Here is a 20,451-nt window from a genome sequence, read left to right on the forward strand (position 1 = left end):
AGGCTTGTTCAGTTGTCGGAAATTTTTGATAAGAACTGAATGTGTGCGTTTCGTAAAGTGAATAGGCGGCATGAACAGGTGCTAAGTCAATACGCAGCTGGCAGTTCAGTTATAAATTGGCAGTCGGTGACTGCGGCAACGATAACGGTAACTACAATTCAAGTGACATTTCGTTTAGTTAAAATCTAATAAGTGCGTGAATTGCTTGAAATTAAGTTATACAAAATATTAAGAATAAGTGAAAAAGAAGTGCCGTGATAGAAATGTCGCCACATAACAGTTTAAGAGACACAAAATTACCCATTGAATCGGATTCCCATGAAAACTCTTCGCCTAATGTTGAAAGTATCGAAAACAACCCAAGTGCGCGAAATGCCAAAAAAAGTGGTGCGCTTAACGCTTCGCAGGACACACAACTCCTGCAGCATGACTACGACACTGTGCTTGATATGATAGGTGCCAAGTTGAGCCGCGTAGTAGTGGCTTTTATTTTCAATATTTTTTCCTTTTATCTTCCCACAAGGATATGGCCGCACGCAATGGGTACTGCTGATCACCTGCGGCTTGCTCTTGATGATGGTCATTAACGAGACAATGGGCATGAGTATCATAACGATGGCCTCTCAGTGCGATTTCACTACGACATCGGTCGATAAGGCCATCATGAGCGCCGCTTCATTTGTTGGTATGTAGGTATATACATAATTCATCGGCATAAACTTTTGTGATTCCAAAAGCAAGCATTTTATAACATGTAAGTTCATAGGGGGGTTTAGCGTGGGTTATTCAACGGAAAAACATATTCCTCGTGGGGATTAAGATATCCAAGCAGCGATCTTTAGGCAAGCATTTCCGAAACGCTCCCGACTTTTTTTCCTTCCTTTTTCCACTAATACATCCTCTGATATACATATTTTTTGCAATCTTGTATTATTACCGAATTACTATTCCACAATTCTCGGTGTCAATATGCTATAGTGACACGATAACGGCGGTTTCGACAAATGATCAGCTTCTTCGGAAGAAATAAGGGACTTTTTCGCGTATACAGACAACGTCCGGTGTGTTTAACGTGAGTACCTGTCGACGGCCTTACCTCACGGTGCTCAAAAGCACGGCGTAGCAATACAATGCGTTGATCAGCGCCCCGAAAATGCCAGGCATTTTTCAGTACCGATTGGTAGTGTGGAATGGACACACTACACACCTTGGTGGGGTTCGAGGCCTATCTAACACCTCTGCCGTACTTTGGGTCCGACACCCCGCGTATACAGACAGGCGGACATGGATAAATCGACTCAGCTCGTCACGCTGATCAATTGTTTTTTATATATGCTTATATAAATTACGTTTCACGTTTTCGCCGGCGTAAAACCCTGAACTTGTGAAAAGATTGGAGAATGGATTTTTATACTGGCAATCCGTTTTCGCTTTTGTTCGTATATAACATTATATACTTGTATAATAGTTTCTCTATATTGAATAGTTTATTATAATGTTATTTATTGCACACCATATTCACTGCAACGCTTGGCAGGATCAACAAGTATTTATATGTACTCGTATATATTTTATATTTTTCCTTCTAGGTGTTACAAACGTCGTAACAAACATAAAATACCCTGTACAGCGTATAATATATGTTAAGCCTTCGTATTTTTATAAGAATATTATTTCATCTCCTTAGACCTCATGTCAGATATGAACAAGTAGGAAGCTTAATTATACAAGGTACAATAATGAGCTTGCGTCATAAAGCTACTTGAAATCTTTCGGTGCCAAAAATAAAGCTATTTCAACATTATGATTTTATTTTGGGAAATACGATAAAATCGTCATATTCCCACATGGAGTTGTCACGCTGATAATATTTGTTTAATACCCCAAGTGCGTATGTACTGTTCCATAAGTAGAAGAGTATGTGTGCAATCGACATATCTACACAGTAATTATCAAGTGGCATGTATAATTCTTTTGAAGTGGACACACACACGTATACACAGGTTGAGAAACTTGCTTTGAGTTTTCAGAAATTGGTTTAAGAAAAAGAAATACCCCAAATTTTGGCAATTTTCCTTTCCTTACATTTTCAAATCATATGGCGTGCGTAGTACAGAGAATTCATGCAGATACAGTTTGTTAAGGAATATTACAAGTATAACGGTAATGCTGGCATACCCGAAGAGCCACTCGTATTTTGATGAATTTATGTAAATAGCGGTGAATTTGATCTTTCATCTTCTGTATTTCACCTATCGGTTTGAATTTTAATTAAAAATTTTCAGTACATCTTTTCAATTGGAACGTAACAGTTGTACATATGTTACATATGTACCTATTTTGACGTGTTATGTTTACAAAGTGTTTTTTCGTCAAATGCAGGAAGCGGGCACGTCATTCGTGGAACCTTGAATGTGTGCATTGCAAACAAATACAACAAACACATAAAATAATGATCAAAATTTCAGCACTACTCCAACAGTTTGACATATGCATAAACATACATATTGTACTATATACAAAAATATTTACTTATGTACATATGTGTGTATGTAAGCCTTTGTTAACACTCTAACACTCTTATTCAATTTCTCATCTGCAAATAATTGAGAATTGGAATTACCGGCCTATAGCGGATTGCGACCTAAATTCAATGTGTCATAATTGTTTTTTGAGCTTTTTTTTTAAGTGTTCAATTAGAGAAATTAAATAGTTATATCACAATAAGTGCTGATAAAACTAGTCAGGTATGTATGAGCAAAAAAATAATAATAATACTAATATATAGTAATTACGTGTTATGTTGTCTGCGATAAACTCCTAAACTATTGAACCGATTAAAATTTTGTACACTGTCTGCAGATCCTATTAAATAGATAGGTTATCTCAATATCGAGATTTTGGGTTGTAAATTGTTTGTTTGTTATTTAACAAAAGGGTTAATTACCTGTAATGTATGACGGTACAAAAAATACAGTCACAATAGAAAGTTGCACAAATTTTAAAATGTAAACCTCGAGTTCAAATCGTAATCCCTTGGATGCTTATACCGGCAATAATGTTTTAATCTTTATTTACAGCATTGATTAGGTTCTTATAATAATATTTAATGTACATAACATTTGTATACTTTAGCCGCAGCAATGCGTGGCCCGACCTTTTAGAATAATTATATATCTATTCTGCTGATCATCTGATAAAATTTTACTTAATGAAAAAAAAACATTTTCACATATTTTAATACGAATTAAAGATTCCTTCAAAAAAGTTTTTTTGATCCAATACAAACATTTCAATGCTTAATTTAATTTTCTATACACATGTTATAAGCCTAGATTGGTATGGCCCTTGGTGTTCAATTTCTGCCTGCAAATCCGGTCATTTAGCGTGGTTTTTTCGGTTTCGTCTCATTGGCAAAAGCCAAAGAAATTAATACCCGAATATAATCTTCCAACTTTCCGGTGCCAATTTTGCGGTGCGATTTGTCTATTGTTTAAAAACACTGATCTTGATTTGTTTATACGTGACCAGCTTTATCAGCACTTATTATGATATATTTAATTTCACTTATAAACCACTAAAAAAAGCGCTTAAGACTATTTTCTAAATCAACAATGATGATATATTGAATTAAGCTTGCAATTCGCCACCTGCTGGTAATTCCAAATCTCAATTAATCGAAGTTGAGAGTTTGAGTAAGAGTGATAGAGTGTTATCAAAGGCTTATGAAAGTTTTACATATATACATATGTATATTATATAAATAATTTTAAAAAATTTTAAAAAGAAAATAAAGTCGTATCAACTGGAAGAAACAAGTTTGGTAATCATAAAGATCCAAAGGAATTCTGGCAAGCGGTTAAAATATTTAGATCCACACAGCTACAACAAAATAGCATTTCAATAGACATCTGGGAATCGTTCTACAATAACATGTACAAAACAGGTAATTCCAAACACACGCAATGTACTGATGCAAGACATCCATACCTAGACCGAGAAATATCACTGGCAGAAATCGAAACAGCCATAGCATAAGCAAAGCTGAATAAAGCTCCAGGAATCTTCCATCGAATTGGGTTCTGTACTTGGTTGCACTCTTAAACAAAGTGTGGGAAAAAGAAAAAGTTCCCTCGGCTTGGCCAAAAGCTTCTATAACAATGCTGTATAAAAAAGGTACAGGGGACAATCCGAAAAATTACAGGGCACTCATTAACAATATCAACAAAATCTTGACTAGCATTATGCATAAACGATTTATAACTTGGCTGGAACGATGTCAGTTACTTCCAGAGGAACAAGCAGGCTTCCGGAGTGGACGTAGTACAACCGAACATATCTTCACCTTGCTGTCAACGATCCAGATCAAGAAAAATCTACGTGGAAACGCGATATACGTTATCTCCATTGATCTTAAACGTGCTTCTGACACAGTACCTTACAAGAAAATGTGGGACAAATTTTTTCTACTGGGAGTTTTGCAGTGATATAAGTTCAGTCCAGTAGCATTCATCGCAGTCCATCCATCCAACGCAGTCAACAATGCCAGACTAGCTCGCGATGCAACTAAATCTGTGCTATACAAAGCGAAAGTAGACTCCTGGTTTGCTAAAGCCAGGCTTTTTGATAGCTGGGTTCCCTCCACCCTGCTATACAGTGTTCAAACCAGGGGTCCTGGAAATTTCATTAAATTGATAAAGTACATCAGATGATATGAAGCAAATCTTCAACCTGCCTAAGAATATGCCTGGATACATCATTAGAATTGGGACTAACATGACTATCTACTCGTGCACTAAGCCTAATATGGATTTTGATAATTAAGGTGCTAAATATGAGAGAATCCTTCTGGCCTAAAATATGTATAAATAAATTAATATCAGTAACCCTGAACCAGGGAAATTGGATTGCTACTCTTACCAAGAGTTTTGCAGATCAAGGACTCGGGGACATGTTCAAGGACCTGAACCCCAAATCTTGGGAGAAAAATAAAGACGTATTCTTAGCCAACTATGAAAAATCTCTAAGGGAAGCTGGCTACACCCAATACCTCAGATCGACCTCACTACAAGTCCAATCTATCAGATCTCTCAACTTATCTACTCTAACCAGACTTATTTTACAACTCAAACTGGCGAATAAATATTATTGCTTCAAAACGTGCAATGGCATAAGCTATAAACTCAATACTAATAGTCCATGTGAAGCGTGTGGGCAACAACGCACAGAAACAATACTACACTTATTAATTGAGTGCCAGAGATATGATCAAACAAGAATAAAGTACTTTCAGGATCTAATGACAGAGTTCAACCTATTCTTATCTTTGCGATGCTGAATATCCAAAATAAATCTAATCTAATGAGAATCTACAACTACGTGAAGGACGCCCTCGCACTGAGAAATATGAATTAATACGGATTCGCTCACCAGACTAAAATTAGAGAAATAATCTATCATTCGTGTCGTTAAGTTAAATTATATTAAGTTAAATTATATTAAACTAAAGTTAAAAAAAAAAAAAAAATAATAATAATAATACTGTACATAGAGTGGTATGAAACTGAGTGTATATAGAGACAAATTTGATGCTGTAAATTCTAAATATTTTATAATTTAGTATGGTATATGCATTTTATTGAACAGATAATTTATATATTTACCTAACCTTTTACTATAAGGGAGTAATGTACTCTTATAAAGCAGTAAACAATATCATATCACTGTTTTGTTCACCTAACGGCTGTTTGTATTACCTAAAAATAATCGAGTTATGTTAGTTATAAGGTTATATATATAATATATAAATGATCAGGATGATGAGACTAGTGACTGTCCGTCCGTTCAAGGTATAACTTACTTACTTAGTTATATACAAAAGCGTAATTTGGTATAATGAATCGCAATAGGGAGGGGCACCTGTAGTTTGAAAACTTAAAAGTAGGCATGGCCCCGCCAGTAACAGTTTAAATGTACATATATATTTCCGAAACTATTCAAGCTATATCACCCAATTTACACGGGACATATCCTTTCAACACTTCTTGCGACAGCATGAAAATAGATAACATCGTTTGATAACCACGCCCACACGCCATATAACGGTTTTGTTAAAAACTACTAAAACTGCGATGAATCAATAACGATATACGTCAGATACATTAAATTTTACATACGAGTTGACACACAAGGGCTTTATAGGAGTAGGAGTGCCAAAATTGGACAAATCACTTCCTAGTATACAAATCAAACACTAATTAATATATCAGGATACAAATTTGCACGAATATTTCCTTTAAGGTATGCCAGCTTTGATCAAAAAATTTTCAAAATCGGATCATAACTATTCCAGCCGAAGGCTACCGGAAATATCGGTCTATCTGTGAGATATATAATTAAAACTCGGTGAAAATGTTTTTTTGATAATAATATACCCTTGTGTCATAAATAGGTTGAATCGGCCCAATATTTCCCTTAGCCCTCATATACCTAATATAAAGATTTTCGAACTTCTAGTTGACTTAATGCCCCAATTCGGGCAAAAACTTGCCTTAGCCCCCATATAACTGATATTCACGATTATACACGTCCGGCTGACTCTACTCCATACATATGTTTATATTTATAAATTTGCTTAAAAATAAGTTCTCACCCTGACCTTCAAAATAAGTTAATATGATACCAAATTTTATTGTAATCCATTCAGCATTTCGTCGAACAATGAAATTAAACGTTGTCGCTGCATTTCTTAATATAAAGTATTGCCAACTCCTGAAGGTATTTCCTCGGCTTTGATTCTTGCAAGTTGAAAGAGTATGAAATATTTGGTAACACCCAAACTTAGCCCTTTCTAACTTGCTGTATATACATATGTATGTATATTAGAGCGGTTCGATTTTTTTCTAACAAATCGCGAATTCGGAAAATCTTCTACGGATCATTCTGAACATCTTTGCTTGAGAGAACATGGGTCTAAAACCGGTTTCGAGCCAGAGATTTTTTAGGAAGAATTAAATTTTTCTGAACTTCGGCTCCCTGTAAATCAACCCATTCTAATATACATATATCTCACGGTTGGGGTAGTGCTGGAATTTAAGTCATTATAGTATCAGTTGTTACAAACTTCGTGGCAAACTTATTATACCCTGATCAGGGTATAATAATTTGTATCTAGTCCGTAAAAGATTGAAATCGATGAATTTTCGTTTGTAGACTTTCGGGTATAAAAGAGTAGAATTAGTCTCTATTAGAACATGCTCGAACAGTGGAGTACAGTTCGTTCCATATAAAATATTCTAAAGTGACTTTAATCACATATTCCTTTGCAACTGACTCTGCGAACGGACTTTGCGGACTCATTCTGGACTTGTCGAGATACATAAAACAATGCTGCCACTAATGGAATTTGAGACTTTTGGTACCAAGTTAGGGTTAACAATTTTAAATCGTATGAAGAATTACCGCTAATTTGGAAAGTTTTCTATAACTAATCTTAAATATAATTATTTGTATTCGTACATATATTTCAAATAAGTCTGTCTCTCCTCAGGAATAGCGCTGTTTTCATACGTTTGGGGCTATCTAAGTGATACCATAGGACGTCGGCAAATATTGCTCTATGCAACTTATGGCGGATGTTTGTGCTCGATGATATCTATGTTCATGCCCAGCTTTTGGCTTTTCGTATTCATGCGCTTCGTAGTGGGCTGTTTGTAAGTAATTAATATAAAATAAATTAAACGCATATATAATTTTGCACATTTTGAATACAAGTTATTAATTTAATTTCAAAGCATTGCCGGTCCTTCCTCCACGACATACGCATTGTTGGGTGAATTTCATGCGCGACGGCACAATGCCCTAGCAATGAACTATGCTAGTTTTTTTGTAGGCGTAGGGATGACATATGTGCCTGGTAGGTCCAAAGCGTTTTTATATTTAATGTGAATGTTTATATAAAATATATAATATTTTCTATAAACAGCAATCGCTTGGTTTGTGCTGTCCATGGATTGGTCAATTCAGTTGAGCGATAGCTTTGCGTTTCGTCCGTGGCGGCTTATGATGATCTTCAATCTGTTGCCGGGTCTGATAGCTGCCTTGATATTATTAGTGATACCAGAAAGCCCTAAGCTACTTTTATCTTTGCACAAAGACAAAGAAGCTTTAGCAGCAGCAAATTGGATTTGTGAATGCAATACTGGCAAAAGTTTGGAGCAGTTAGGGGTTAAGAAACTAAAGCCCGAAATAACGATGACAGTCGATAAGGTGCATATTACGAGCAAGTCGTGGTAAGATCAAGTGCCTACCAAAGCGCAAAATAATTATATACATATATTATTAAATTGCTATATATCAGCTTTCAGACGGTTAAGCATATTTGGCAGGAGACTCGGCCCTTAGTACATCGCCCATACGCTCTAAATTTTTTCATTAGTTGTGTCGTTATGTGTGGCCTATTTTTCAGGTAATTATATAATTTAGCGTATAAGTTGCAAAGTTCGCTATTCTCACAAATACAGTAGCCAAGTTCGAATCCAGTGATAAACTTACTTTTTATTTATTTTCTAGCTCTAGCGGTATGGGTCTGTGGTTTCCAGAAATTCAAAATAGACTCAGCATGACTACAGCTGAAAATCATGAAACAATTTGTCAAATTATAGGTGACACATTTCAAAATAGAAATGATCTTATAAATACTACGAAGGTAAATATATATCAAACTCAAAAATTTAAGTTAGATTCCTAAAATGTTTATGAGCTTTTTAGAATGTGTATAATTTTAAACTCGACTTATCAGTTTTCAATTAATGAATATGACTAATACTAAGTCCTGACTCTTTTCAGGTATGCGTCGATGAGATCAGCGATAAAAGCTACATAGACTCGATTTCTATGGGTATGTGTTTCGTGGTGGGCTATATTCTGATAGGCGGGGTCATAAAAATATTCGGGCGCAAAGCGACAATCATTGGATCTTTGTTCGTCAGCACGGTATGCTGTGTCGCGCTGTTTTGGCTGCTCAATCCGATTACGATCGTCGTATGCTTTATTGTGTTTCTCACAATGCCAGGCCTGTGTATATCTATGCTGGGCAGTGGTGTGGTGGAACTCGTGCCCACTCATTTGCGGTAAGTGTAGCTTCTGTTACCTGTTAGAGTGTTAAAAGTGTATATAAGATAAATTAATAATAAATAATTCTATTTACAGCGGTAAAGCGGTTTGTATTTGCTTATTGCTCGGCCGTACGGGCAGCGTTTTCGGTAGCAACCTCATCGGCGTGTTGTTGGAATCCAATTGCCATTTGACTTTTGGCCTTTTCACTGGCTGCGTTTTGAGTAAGTACATTTTTTCTTATAAGACATTAACCTCGAATAATCATAAGCTGGTAAAATAGACGATGACTTTTAACTGTCACTTGTAACTGTTCACACATAATTGTAAATAATATTGCTTTCATTTATATTTCCAGTTTGCATGCTGCTTACAATGACCCTGCCCATTTGAGCGCGCTAAACAGTTTAAGCGATTGCCAATTAAAACCAGTGATGTGGGCGTACCTGAATACCTGTACCTCTGATGCATTCTGATCTAATAGTTTTAGGAAATTTGTTACCTAGTCGCTCCATAATTTAATGTCATTTTGTTATATGCATTGCTTAGTTGTAAGTTGTTGTAACAACATCTAATCGATAACTTGTTGAATTTATTTTGCACAACTGCTTTTATATAAATATTTTCAACTCAACAAGCTTTTATTGTGTGCCTTGTAGGAAAATGTTGCCTAAAGCTGTGTTTCCAAGATTTTTTACAATAACTAAATTAGAATTACAGGTTTTCATTTAAAACTGCATGCCAGTAGGTATGTACTACATACATACATATATTTTCATCAATTTTATGTACAAATGTACTATATTTACATAAGTAATCATTGTTGTAGTTGAATGAGTTAGGTTTTGATGGTAAAATAAAATTTTATTGAAATTAAAGTTAAAGTTGTATTACTCTGGGGAACTAGGCAGTTTGCTTTTGTTTTTTTGGAGGTGTAATATTTCGGTAAAATACTTGAAAAACCGAGTATTAAAATTATAAAAAGTTTATTAATTGTTAAGTAGCTTTAGGGGTAATTTTCACTCGTGGATTTCAAAAAATCGATTGTTTTGTTTAAATGTACATATATTTGAAAATAATCTTCGGAAATTTGAAGTTGATCCAAACTTTAAATGCGCCTTTAGCAAAACGTGCTTTTAACAGTAGGTGAGAAGAATTTCTGCAGAACCGCACGACATGAAATTTTCGCACGATCTTTTTATATATATTTGTCAAATAATGATCGAAGTAATAACATTTTTCATATTAATCTCAATTCTTCAATTGAAGTGCAATTTTTTTCACAAAAACAGACTTCATTCGGTAAGCCGCCATTTCGTCACAAATCAAAATTTGTACTAGTAATTCGATCATTACCTGTACTCATCTATTGTACTAATACCTTTTTTGTCTTTGGTTTTGAGATAACTTTAAGCAGGAAAATCTTCCTTACGCCAGACATCTTTTTCCGGAGGTCTGCTGGAGATCGGCTATAGCACCGATAATTAAAGTACATTAAACTCTTTAAATGTGCATTATTTTTGTATATTTAATAAATAAAATCTCTTTTCAGAAAAAGTCAACGAAAAATCGTTTTTTCTGGTTATTCGTTCAAAAAATTAAAATTTTACAAACATTTTTCAAAACATTAGACTCGAAGTTTTCGTTAATTTCATATCGAACACCTCGTTAATCTCAGATAGAGGTAAGCAGAAAATATTTCGATTTTTCACAACTAGTGAAGTTTTTGTAAATTACGAAAATAAAGTCATTGCTCATCTCTCTTATTTCTTCTCCGAAAGCTTTTACCGACTTTCACACATTAAATTTGATTCGCTAAACTTGCTATGAGTCAATTGAAGTCTTAAAAACTGAGAATATAATAATAATAACAGTAAAAGAAAATTTATGCAAAATTGATTTAATAATAAACTGGATTTCAACTATTAACATAAAATATGTAAATGGTTTTAATGAACCAAAAATAAAGTTATGTTTCTATAAAAAGGAAAAATACACTTGCCGATCTTTTTTCCCAAACAAACACTCATATAGGTATGAGTAGACCTACATATTCATGTTGAATTTAAGTACGAAATTTATTCAAAAAAATAATCTGTGCACATACATATGTACATTTTTATCTCAGTTTCTTAATTCCTAATCCGTTTAAAATCCACTCAATGTTTTTATTGTTTAATTCTCACTTCTGTTAAAATATTAATTGAGCAGATACATACATACCTACATACACGTAATAAAACATACAGGTAATAAAATCAACAATTAATTTTAATGTATGTTCAACAATTGATGAACTGAAGCGTTTACAAGGTGTTTAAGTTAATTGAAAGTGATTTCGTGGTTAATTTATAAATAATGAATATTAGAATAAGATGAACCAAAAATACAATTATGTAAAGATTAAAGAAAAAAAGTATATCCTTCTATATTCAGATAATTTGAGTGCAATAATAGTGGTTTTGCTGTATAAACCGGAAATGATTGGACAGTGGTTTCTCTATGGCTAAGATTAATATTAACTATATGCGAAAAAAAATGTGTATATATTTTGATCGCGATAGATTTTAGAGGTATATAAAAATATCATACTAAAATTTAAAATCGATATCTTAAATAGTTTTTGAGTTACTGCCATCTGTTAATCTCTTTATCTTTAAACGCGTTTTTGCTCGAAACAGCATTTTTCGAATTTGTTGTAGTGATTTTACGCTGGACAAATGATTCAATCTCTATCAATTTTTTTCGGCATGTTCTGAACATAGTTATCCATACAATAGCCCACGAGTTTTTGATCTGATCAAAATAAAATTTTGATAGGTCAAAAACAACCAAAATTTTTGGTAAAATTACACTTTTTTTAAATCTGCGCCATTTTGTCAAATTTTGATAATATTTTTCGGTAACATAGGGACAATATTTTTCAGTAGAGATTTCTGTTTTTAGATTTCATTCCTGGAGAAGACCGGAATCACTGCAGCAGTGGAGAGCTTTCTTTCTTTAGCGTCGTCGGAGATCGCGTGTAACTCAAAAAATTTTTTAATTTTTTCTTTAAAAATTTTTGCAGTGTGTTCTTAAATTATGTATAAATATATCCATAAAATTATAAATAATTTACAGAAACTAAATTGTACATAGCTCCCACACCCCAAATATCTTGGTAAGAATAGCCATAATTATTATTACAATCATCATTAAACATCATTTAAATTTATCTAAAATCTGTACAATTTGCCACACCGTAGCTGGGATTCTAGTTGAATTAGGAGTCATTGCACGAAGATGTCATAAATGAGCGTCCAACCACCTTCGGAACGCAGCCAAAACGCCAAGCGTAAATAAAAAAGTGTGAAAAAATATACTTATAAAATCGTTACAATTAATTGCACACATATACATAAATGAACAGGTTACATTCCATGCAAATTTTATATAATCTCAACCGTTTAGCAAAACCGGAATATTACTCAGAACAGCTGATGACCAATAAGCATAGTGTTTAACAACATAAGATATTAAACATACAGGTGGTATGTATCTTTGTACGATGTAGTCTGACAGGTCATATGAATAATTGAGCTTTTGTTTACAAACAAACATGCTCACGCTTTCCTCATTCTTAATGCTCCAAAGTGTATTGGAATCTCGCTTCAAAGGCAGCATTATTAGAACGCTGGCGCTTGGTAGCAAGTGACTAGTTCTAAACTCATAACTTAAATAAAAAAGTGTGTTGTAAATAATTAAAAATAAATTCACGAATCCGGCAGTTAAATGCAAATCTGAATAAGCGTGTAAAAATCATTCAGCGAAGGAGTGTTGCTGGCGGCAGCGGTTTTCAGTAGCAATTGAGCTCTGGCCGTGGCCAGACTAGATCGTTTCAATTTCCAAGTAATTTTATCAATTCACGCAAAATGCAATTCTCGGATATCAAGAACCAAGGCCGCCAACCTATCGGAGTAGGCATTTCGGAGGCGGCCAATCGAGCTGGGCTGGCGGGCGTCGGCGCGTTTAACGAATTCGACTATGAATATGTGCTGGCGCGCATTGGTAGGTGTACAGTTTTCATATTTCTGTGCCAAGATTAACTGGCAGAGTGCGAAATTCGCTAGAAATACGAGTTTTCTTTGAAACTTTTGTGTTTTACCATTAAAAACGAATGAAAATTAAAGCAGTTCACAGATTCTAAGAATTAAAAGTTGAAAATTTTATGTGGAACTAAATGGTAAATGTTATCCATGACAAACTCGCTATTAATGTGTTTGAGTAGAGATTTATACATAAAATAATAATAATTAAATAAGTGGGAACTTGGTTTTTGAGATCAAAAGTGTGATTGAGGAACGCAAAAATTACATATACATGTATGTGTATCTTTCTTTAGATTACAACTGGTCAAAGGAAGTACAATATGGTACACCATTAAATAGTGATAACAATTGTGTTTATCAAATAAAATCATAAGTGAAATTAGACAAAATTATAAAAAAAGGAAACGTCAGAGACCTTACAAAGTATATACTTACGTATATAATTGATCAGCGTGACTGGCTGAGTCGATTTAGACATGCCCGTTTGTTCGTTTGTCCGTTTGTATATATGCGAACTAGTCCCTCATGAAAAATTGTTCGGACCACTATAGCATGTAGCTGTCATATAAACTGACCGATAAAAATCAAGATTAATATCTTTTTATACTCCTTTATGCTATAAAAATGCACTTGTGAAGGGTATTATAGCTTCGGTGCAGCCAAAGTTAACGTTTTTTCTTGTTTTTATCTGACCAGTAATTTGAAAATTATGTTAAGTTAAAATATTTCATAACACTCACATCGTTAGGTTTCGGCAAGGCACAATGGTTACTACTGCTCATCTCCGGCCTTTTGACGCTCAGCTCGATGGCCACGCAAACTTCGGTGGGAATCATGGCCATAGCGTCACAGTGCGAGTTCGGCATGAGTCAAGCGGAAAAGGGTATAATGATGGCGGCGTGTGTAACAGGCATTTTTCTATCTACATACTTCTGGGGTTATGTCAGTGATGCTTTTGGACGGCGTTCGGTGCTCTTCTACGGTATTGTTGTCACAAATCTGCTCCAGTTTATCTCTATGTTTATTACAAATATATGGGTCTTCAACGCAGTCAATTTAATCATGGGCATAAGGCATGTATATGCGGCTATTTCATTTATTATGTCTACAATAAATGGCTATAATTTTTATTTACAGCTTAGGTGGCGTCTCCGCTGCCATTTACGCATATCTTAGCGAGTTCAACACTGACAAACATCGCGCTGTAGTCATTAATTATTCCACAATGTTCGTAAGCATCGCTGCAATCTACATGCCTGGTGAGAATTTATTATATTACAATATATTATATAAACATTTAAATTCAAGTAAATATAATTTGTATTTAAATACTTAATGCGTTGTAATTATTTAAGCAGGTTTTCGCACAAAATTAGTTGGGCTTGTTCAATTGATTAATATCACTATTATTAATGTAAATTTGTAAACTACTACAAATTGTAAACTACTATTTAGGGAGGTGGTTTTTACGATAACCGCTCAATATGTCAATGGATTTTTCAATTTTTCATTTACTATGATATTTCTTTCTTTTTACTACAAAATTATATGATATCACTCTTCAATCATAGATTATAACTATAATATATGCTTCCGAATATAACATTACGGTTTTCTAACACACCCGTAGTATATAATGATTATCAATTTGCATTCATTAAATTTTAATTCAAACTTTCGGTTATATAGAATACGCAACATCACCTTTTATTTGTCATTTACTTTAAAACATTAATTTCAGCGACCTGTTGGCTTGTTCTTTCCGCCGATTGGTCACTTCACATAAGTGATAGTTTCATATTTCGGCCATGGCGTTTGATCATCCTGCTGAATCTCTTACCAGGCTTAATTGGAGCACTTATGCTGTATCCTTTCCCGGAGAGTCCAAAGTTACTGTTGGCGCAGGATAAGGAGTACGAGGCCATAGCTGCATTGGAATGGATATGTAAACTTAATCGGGGTCGTTCTATAGCAAGTGTTTTTGGCAATGATGCCGATTTCAAATTAAAACCTGAACAGATCGGTGATGATAATTTGCGAAGTGCTGGTGGTATTTGCGGGATCCTTGTGAATATTTGGAGAGCAACAGTGCCACTCTTTCACAAACCGCATTGTGTGAATTTCATATTGAGCATTGTTTCGGTGTTCGGTATGTTTCTCACATCGGCTGGCATGCAAATTTGGTATCCAGAAATTGTGAATCGCTCGTCGGGTGATAATGCCGGCAACAGTTCGTTGGTGTGTGAGATTCTAGAAGCTTCGTTCGAAAAACAACGCCTAAATGTAATCTCCGTCGATATGGAGGTAAGTATGTTAAATATCTTTGTTTCTTAGATTAGTTCTGAAATATTTTCTTTTTGAAGTAACCTAAAGCAATTTAGCGACATTTTATTTTCAAAATAATTGGAATTAACAATGTTTTTTTTTTAAAATTTTTGTGCTTTTCACACTAAGTTTTATTTGACGTGTATTTAAGCCGATTACAATCCAGTTAGTGGTCAGGAAAGCAGAAAAGTACAGATAGGTTTTGTGTGAATTACGTCTTGTAATTCAACCAATTAAATAATATTAGAAAAAGACGACTTTGCATCACCAGTATAAATGATTAAATCGAGTTTAGTAGCCATAACTTTAAATAATTCATAGCATGATAAATTTAAACTAAATAAGTCTAAAATTATCAATAATTGAAAAACAAGGTTGTATGAAATAATTTAGAATACAATTCAAATATAAAACATGATTTGATAATTGAGACGAAATATTGAATTTCTCCGGATGATTTAATGCTAAATAAGGTCTAAATTTAGTTGTGCGAGATTAATATTAATAAAAATATTTCTAACGTGAGGCTTCCGTATATTATTTTAGTTGAAAATTCATAATTTTTAAATATACTGTATTTTCCTTTCAGATCTGCGATGACAGTATCACGGCCAAGACTTATATAGACAATATGATTGTAGGCTGCGCCTTTTTAGTGGGTTTCATCATACAGGGTGCCCTATTGAATCCTTTGGGTCGCAAAAATGTTTTATTAGCCGCATTGGCCATTGGTACTCTAAGTGGCATTCTGTTGCACTTTGTTACTAATACACAAGTTGTACTGGTGCTATTCTGCTTGTATATACTGATGCCGGGATTATCCATATCGATTATGTGCGGTGCCATGGTGGATTTGGTGCCAACGCAATTAAGGTGAATATTGAAATAATGAAATGTTATTTTGTTCGATAAAAATTTATTATATAAGAATTTTTCGTTTAGAGGTAAAGCGGTTAGTATTGGCTTGGCGATGGGTCGCCTGGGCGTGATAGTTGCTTCTAATTTGATTGGTGTTATGCTGGAGCCCTATTGTAATACCACTTTTGCCATCCTCACGGCGTCGATTATAAGTACGAATTTTATAATTTTTATATGAACTATTTTTATTATTGTTGCTTTGGTGTTTTTTAGTCTGCGGCTTTTTAGTGCACTTCCTACCTATATGAGAAAGATACCAAGCTGCTGTTTTGTTTTACGAGTAAGCCTACGAATGACCCATATCAAAATTTTTAATGCATTTTGCTCTTATTGCTGTGGTTTTACACAATTTGCTTTTATTTTCTTGTGACATTTATAATATTTTAACATTGGTTATAAGCTTTATCATCCAAAAGCCCTTTTTTCATATACGAGTATAGATATATATATATACAATTTCATCTATAGCGAAATGAGTTTATAATAAAAAAAGTAAATACAAATTACATACATTTTAAGCAGGCAATAATTAAAAACTTGCTATTCTTTTAATACTGTACATAAACTCATTAAGTTAAGGGAAATTAGTCTCCATTATGGGACAACTATTATACTTTTATGGGCCAAATTCTAATCTAACGTTTTTGAAATAATCACTGCTGAATCCTTTGCCAGGCTACTTGAAATTATATGTTCCATACTGTTTACCTTAAAAAGGTTCTTCAGCGGAAAGATTTTCTTTAGCTCGAGCCTACAACAAGAAGATCACATAATGAGAAAAACATAGAAAGACACTCTAGCCAGATTTGATTACATCACGTATCACGTCAGGATTTTCGAGCAAATGTTGGCGAAGAAGCAATAATATCGGCGCGCGCTTACCGAATCTGTTAAAAAAAAAACAACAGAGTATTATATTATATTTTTATATTATATATATTATTATATTTTTTTTCGTGCGTTGATACAATTACCTAGCTCGTGCCCGATCGCCATAGTATGTGTCCAGGTCCTGTAAATATTTGAGTGCGTCGGCCATGTTGCTGATGTCATTGTTGCGTGGCGGACGGGAGTTGTTGGCTGTTGTTGTGTGTGCGGTCAGTAGTGCTAAGGAAATAATCACAATGATAGCGAAGCGTGGAATTGAAGACATTGCTGTAAAAGTAAAAGAATTAGTTGTAAGGTTAAATGCAATTTTAAACGAAGTTTGTCTATCTCTAAAGTAAGTAACTACTTTCCTACTGAAGAGAATTTGCCCGGTGGCATGCTAACTACAAATATTGATATGACCTTTGGAAAGGCAATGCATTCTCAGCTGCGCACGAATCAAAAACCAAGAATTAAAAAGAAATCCTTTGGCTTTAAAGAGACGTTAAACGGTGCTATTCAGCCCATCCCGATAAGAACCGAAGCTATGCGAACCATTAAAAACTCGGCTCCTAAGATTGAAATGTGGTAAATTATTCGTGAAGTAGGAAGCGAAAAAAATTTATGTTGCTTTTGTTTTTTGTTTTGTTAAAACTAACTGTTTATATATTCAAAACAACTTCATAAATGGATCACTATGAGAATCTAATAATTTGAGTCTCATAACGTGATAATTAATATTTTGATTTTTTTCACTAAAGGCAACTGAAGCAACAACTGATATTCACATAAACTCAGTATTTGGAAATAAATGCCATCGATTTAGTTGAAGTGAGAACACTTTTCGAAAAATGTAATTTACCAGTCACTATTTAAATTTACGAACACTAAATTTGTCTTAATTTAACTTACTTCTACGTAATGGCTTCTAACGGAGTGCGCACCAATTATTAAACATTTGTCGCTGCCACTCGTTTTGGCTACTAATGAGCTTCGCTGGTTTCCGCTCCTTTTATATCCATAAATGTTATCTGTATTTCCCGAGAGGAAATACGATCGCTCGTGTGTCAAAAAGAGATGACAAACAAAAGCAACAATTGTCATAGCAATGTGGTAGAAATGTAAACTGAATAATTGAGGCCGGAAAATGAAAAAGATGTAAGAAATGGAAATAGAAGGCTAATAAGGTCATACCTGTTGTGCTTAATAAAACGTGTTGTTGTTTTGCCAAACTTTGTTTTTAGAATTTCATTAAAAGAAATGGTAGACAGAAGAAACCACAAGACTGCATAATGAAATGAAGAAAGTTTATCTCTTCCATATGTTAGCATACGCAAATGTTTTTTTTTTATTCTAAATTCATACAAATGCGTACAAAAATTGGAAAAAAAAAATATTTTGACGGTTTTGAGGACTGTTGGGCGGCACTGCTACTACTTATATATTATAATAATAAAATTGGCAATGCTAATAACTGGCAGTTAAATTATTAATTTAAACTATTGCTAATATGCTTACGAATACGCTGGTGATAGCTTATTATTGCAAAGAAAAAATAATTACTATTCCAGCAACTTTTCGCGCTTGCTATTGGTTACTAATGTGGTAGTTGTGGTTGTGGCGGTAGAGCACGCATGGTGGAAGGTGTGACACATCATACATAAACCAAAAACGCCGCTGCCCACTAATTATTTCTGGTGCTTATTAATGGATTATGAATTCCAACGCATAAAACAAATTGAATTTTCGCATATCTGCATTTTTGATGAAAGCTCGTCAAACACTACCCCTGCTGCTGGCAGATAAATCATTTGGGGCATACGGAATTAGTCGGAGTGGGCCACGCTAGTTCACTTACCATATATCGAGAATACCATTATCATTTATGATGGAATTCCGATTGTACTGCCATGCTTAACTTGTTGAATTTCAGTTTAACCTAATCCTTTCGCGCAGCCCCACATATCTGTTTGGTTAGCGGCACTTTCACTGGCACTCACTCGTGACTCACCTCACAATCGCTGGCCACTTTTATCGCACTCATTTGAGACGACTGACATTCGTTCATGATGATTTTTATACATTTGAAGTGAAATCATAATTGGTTTACTTTGAAATCACAAACCAAATAATTGAAAGCTTTCGCTGATAACGAGAAGCGTCGATTGCCATTAGTAGACAAACACTGACTAGCGACAAATCAGTTGTATGAAACTAGATATGTGCTTATATTTGTTTTTGTGTGGCCTGAGATTATTGGGTATGCTATTAAATGGTTAATTGTTATCGTTAATGATAGACAACAGGATTGTGCCTACTTAACACTTTTCATGCGTCACGCTTCAGATCTATTTATATATCAATCGGAATTCCCATGCTTCGAACGGCACCGTTACATACATATTTGCTTTGATAACCGTGTTGATAATTACGTTTTTACTGCCAATTTTGTATTTAATTGTAGCATTATAGGCAAGCAGCCCAATAATAATAATGAGCCGTAAAGTTGTTGCGCTTGAGCTCGAGCGAATAAATATTAGAGTTTTTTTCAACTAACGGTTATTTATAATAGCTTAGATCGGCTATATCCTATATACTTATAATTATTTGGCACTTTTATGACAACTAATCACGTCTCGACTCAAAAAATGGTATTATTGACGTTTAGTTTGCCTTTATCATCAGTTTTGAAAAAGGTAGGGACCAATAATGCCTTCGAGATGTATGTACATCAAACCAGGCAGTAACTTTTCCTGGATGTAAGGGACCATAAGGAGTCTGTTTAGGATTATTTGCACTATAAATTTGTTAATTTTGATCATTTATGATTATACTGGCTAAGCTGAAAATTTCCCTTATTGCTAATATACAGACAGCTATCGCACTAGAAATACTGAACTCAATAACTAATTTGCACTTGTCTTGTTTTTTCGGACCAGTTAATTTTCAATCCGGAATCAGTAGTTTTATTATAATTGTAGTTTACAGCCTATTTCGATTACAGTTAGAAATTTCTGTTCTACTTATAGTATTTTTCTCGTCCAGTCCCATGCTTCTCTACAGACTGCAGACTATAATTCTAAAATCTTGTTGTTACAATCCTAAATCATTTAGAAATAACTAATTGCGTTTGGTTTTC

At 34.2% G+C, this 20,451-nt stretch overlaps 2 protein-coding genes across 3 annotated transcripts; one reads left to right on the top strand and one right to left on the bottom strand.

The window, feature by feature from the left end:
* The first annotated feature begins 107 nt into the window (after positions 1-107).
* On the top strand, positions 108-16,951 carry LOC106614614 (uncharacterized). Its single transcript, XM_014230435.3, has 18 exons — positions 108-456; positions 524-685; positions 7,550-7,712; positions 7,794-7,915; positions 7,985-8,291; positions 8,360-8,467; positions 8,572-8,707; positions 8,848-9,131; positions 9,211-9,338; positions 9,473-9,497; positions 10,407-10,416; positions 12,957-13,161; positions 13,951-14,275; positions 14,340-14,461; positions 14,944-15,506; positions 16,117-16,400; positions 16,470-16,597; positions 16,659-16,951. Exons 1-18 carry the CDS (start codon positions 264-266, stop codon positions 16,691-16,693), a joined length of 3,300 nt encoding a protein of 1,099 aa, XP_014085910.2. The 5' UTR covers positions 108-263; the 3' UTR covers positions 16,694-16,951.
* Positions 16,713-19,486, bottom strand: LOC106614555 (neuropeptide F). Of its 2 annotated transcripts, none has more exons than XM_070105763.1 (4): positions 19,171-19,486; positions 17,420-17,600; positions 17,260-17,332; positions 16,713-17,196 (listed from the first exon to the last, which is right to left on the bottom strand). In XM_070105763.1, the coding sequence occupies exons 1-4, from the start codon at positions 19,193-19,195 to the stop codon at positions 17,155-17,157; spliced, it is 321 nt and encodes a 106-aa protein (XP_069961864.1). In that variant the 5' UTR covers positions 19,196-19,486; the 3' UTR covers positions 16,713-17,154. The 2 variants fall into 2 exon arrangements, with proteins under 2 accessions (XP_069961864.1, XP_014085821.2); XM_014230346.3 differs by lacking the exon at positions 19,171-19,486 and adding an exon at positions 18,225-18,309.
* Positions 19,487-20,451: the final 965 nt, after the last annotated feature.

This window comes from Bactrocera oleae, chromosome 2 (genome assembly GCF_042242935.1).
Source record: "Bactrocera oleae isolate idBacOlea1 chromosome 2, idBacOlea1, whole genome shotgun sequence".
NCBI lineage: Eukaryota > Metazoa > Arthropoda > Insecta > Diptera > Tephritidae > Bactrocera > Bactrocera oleae.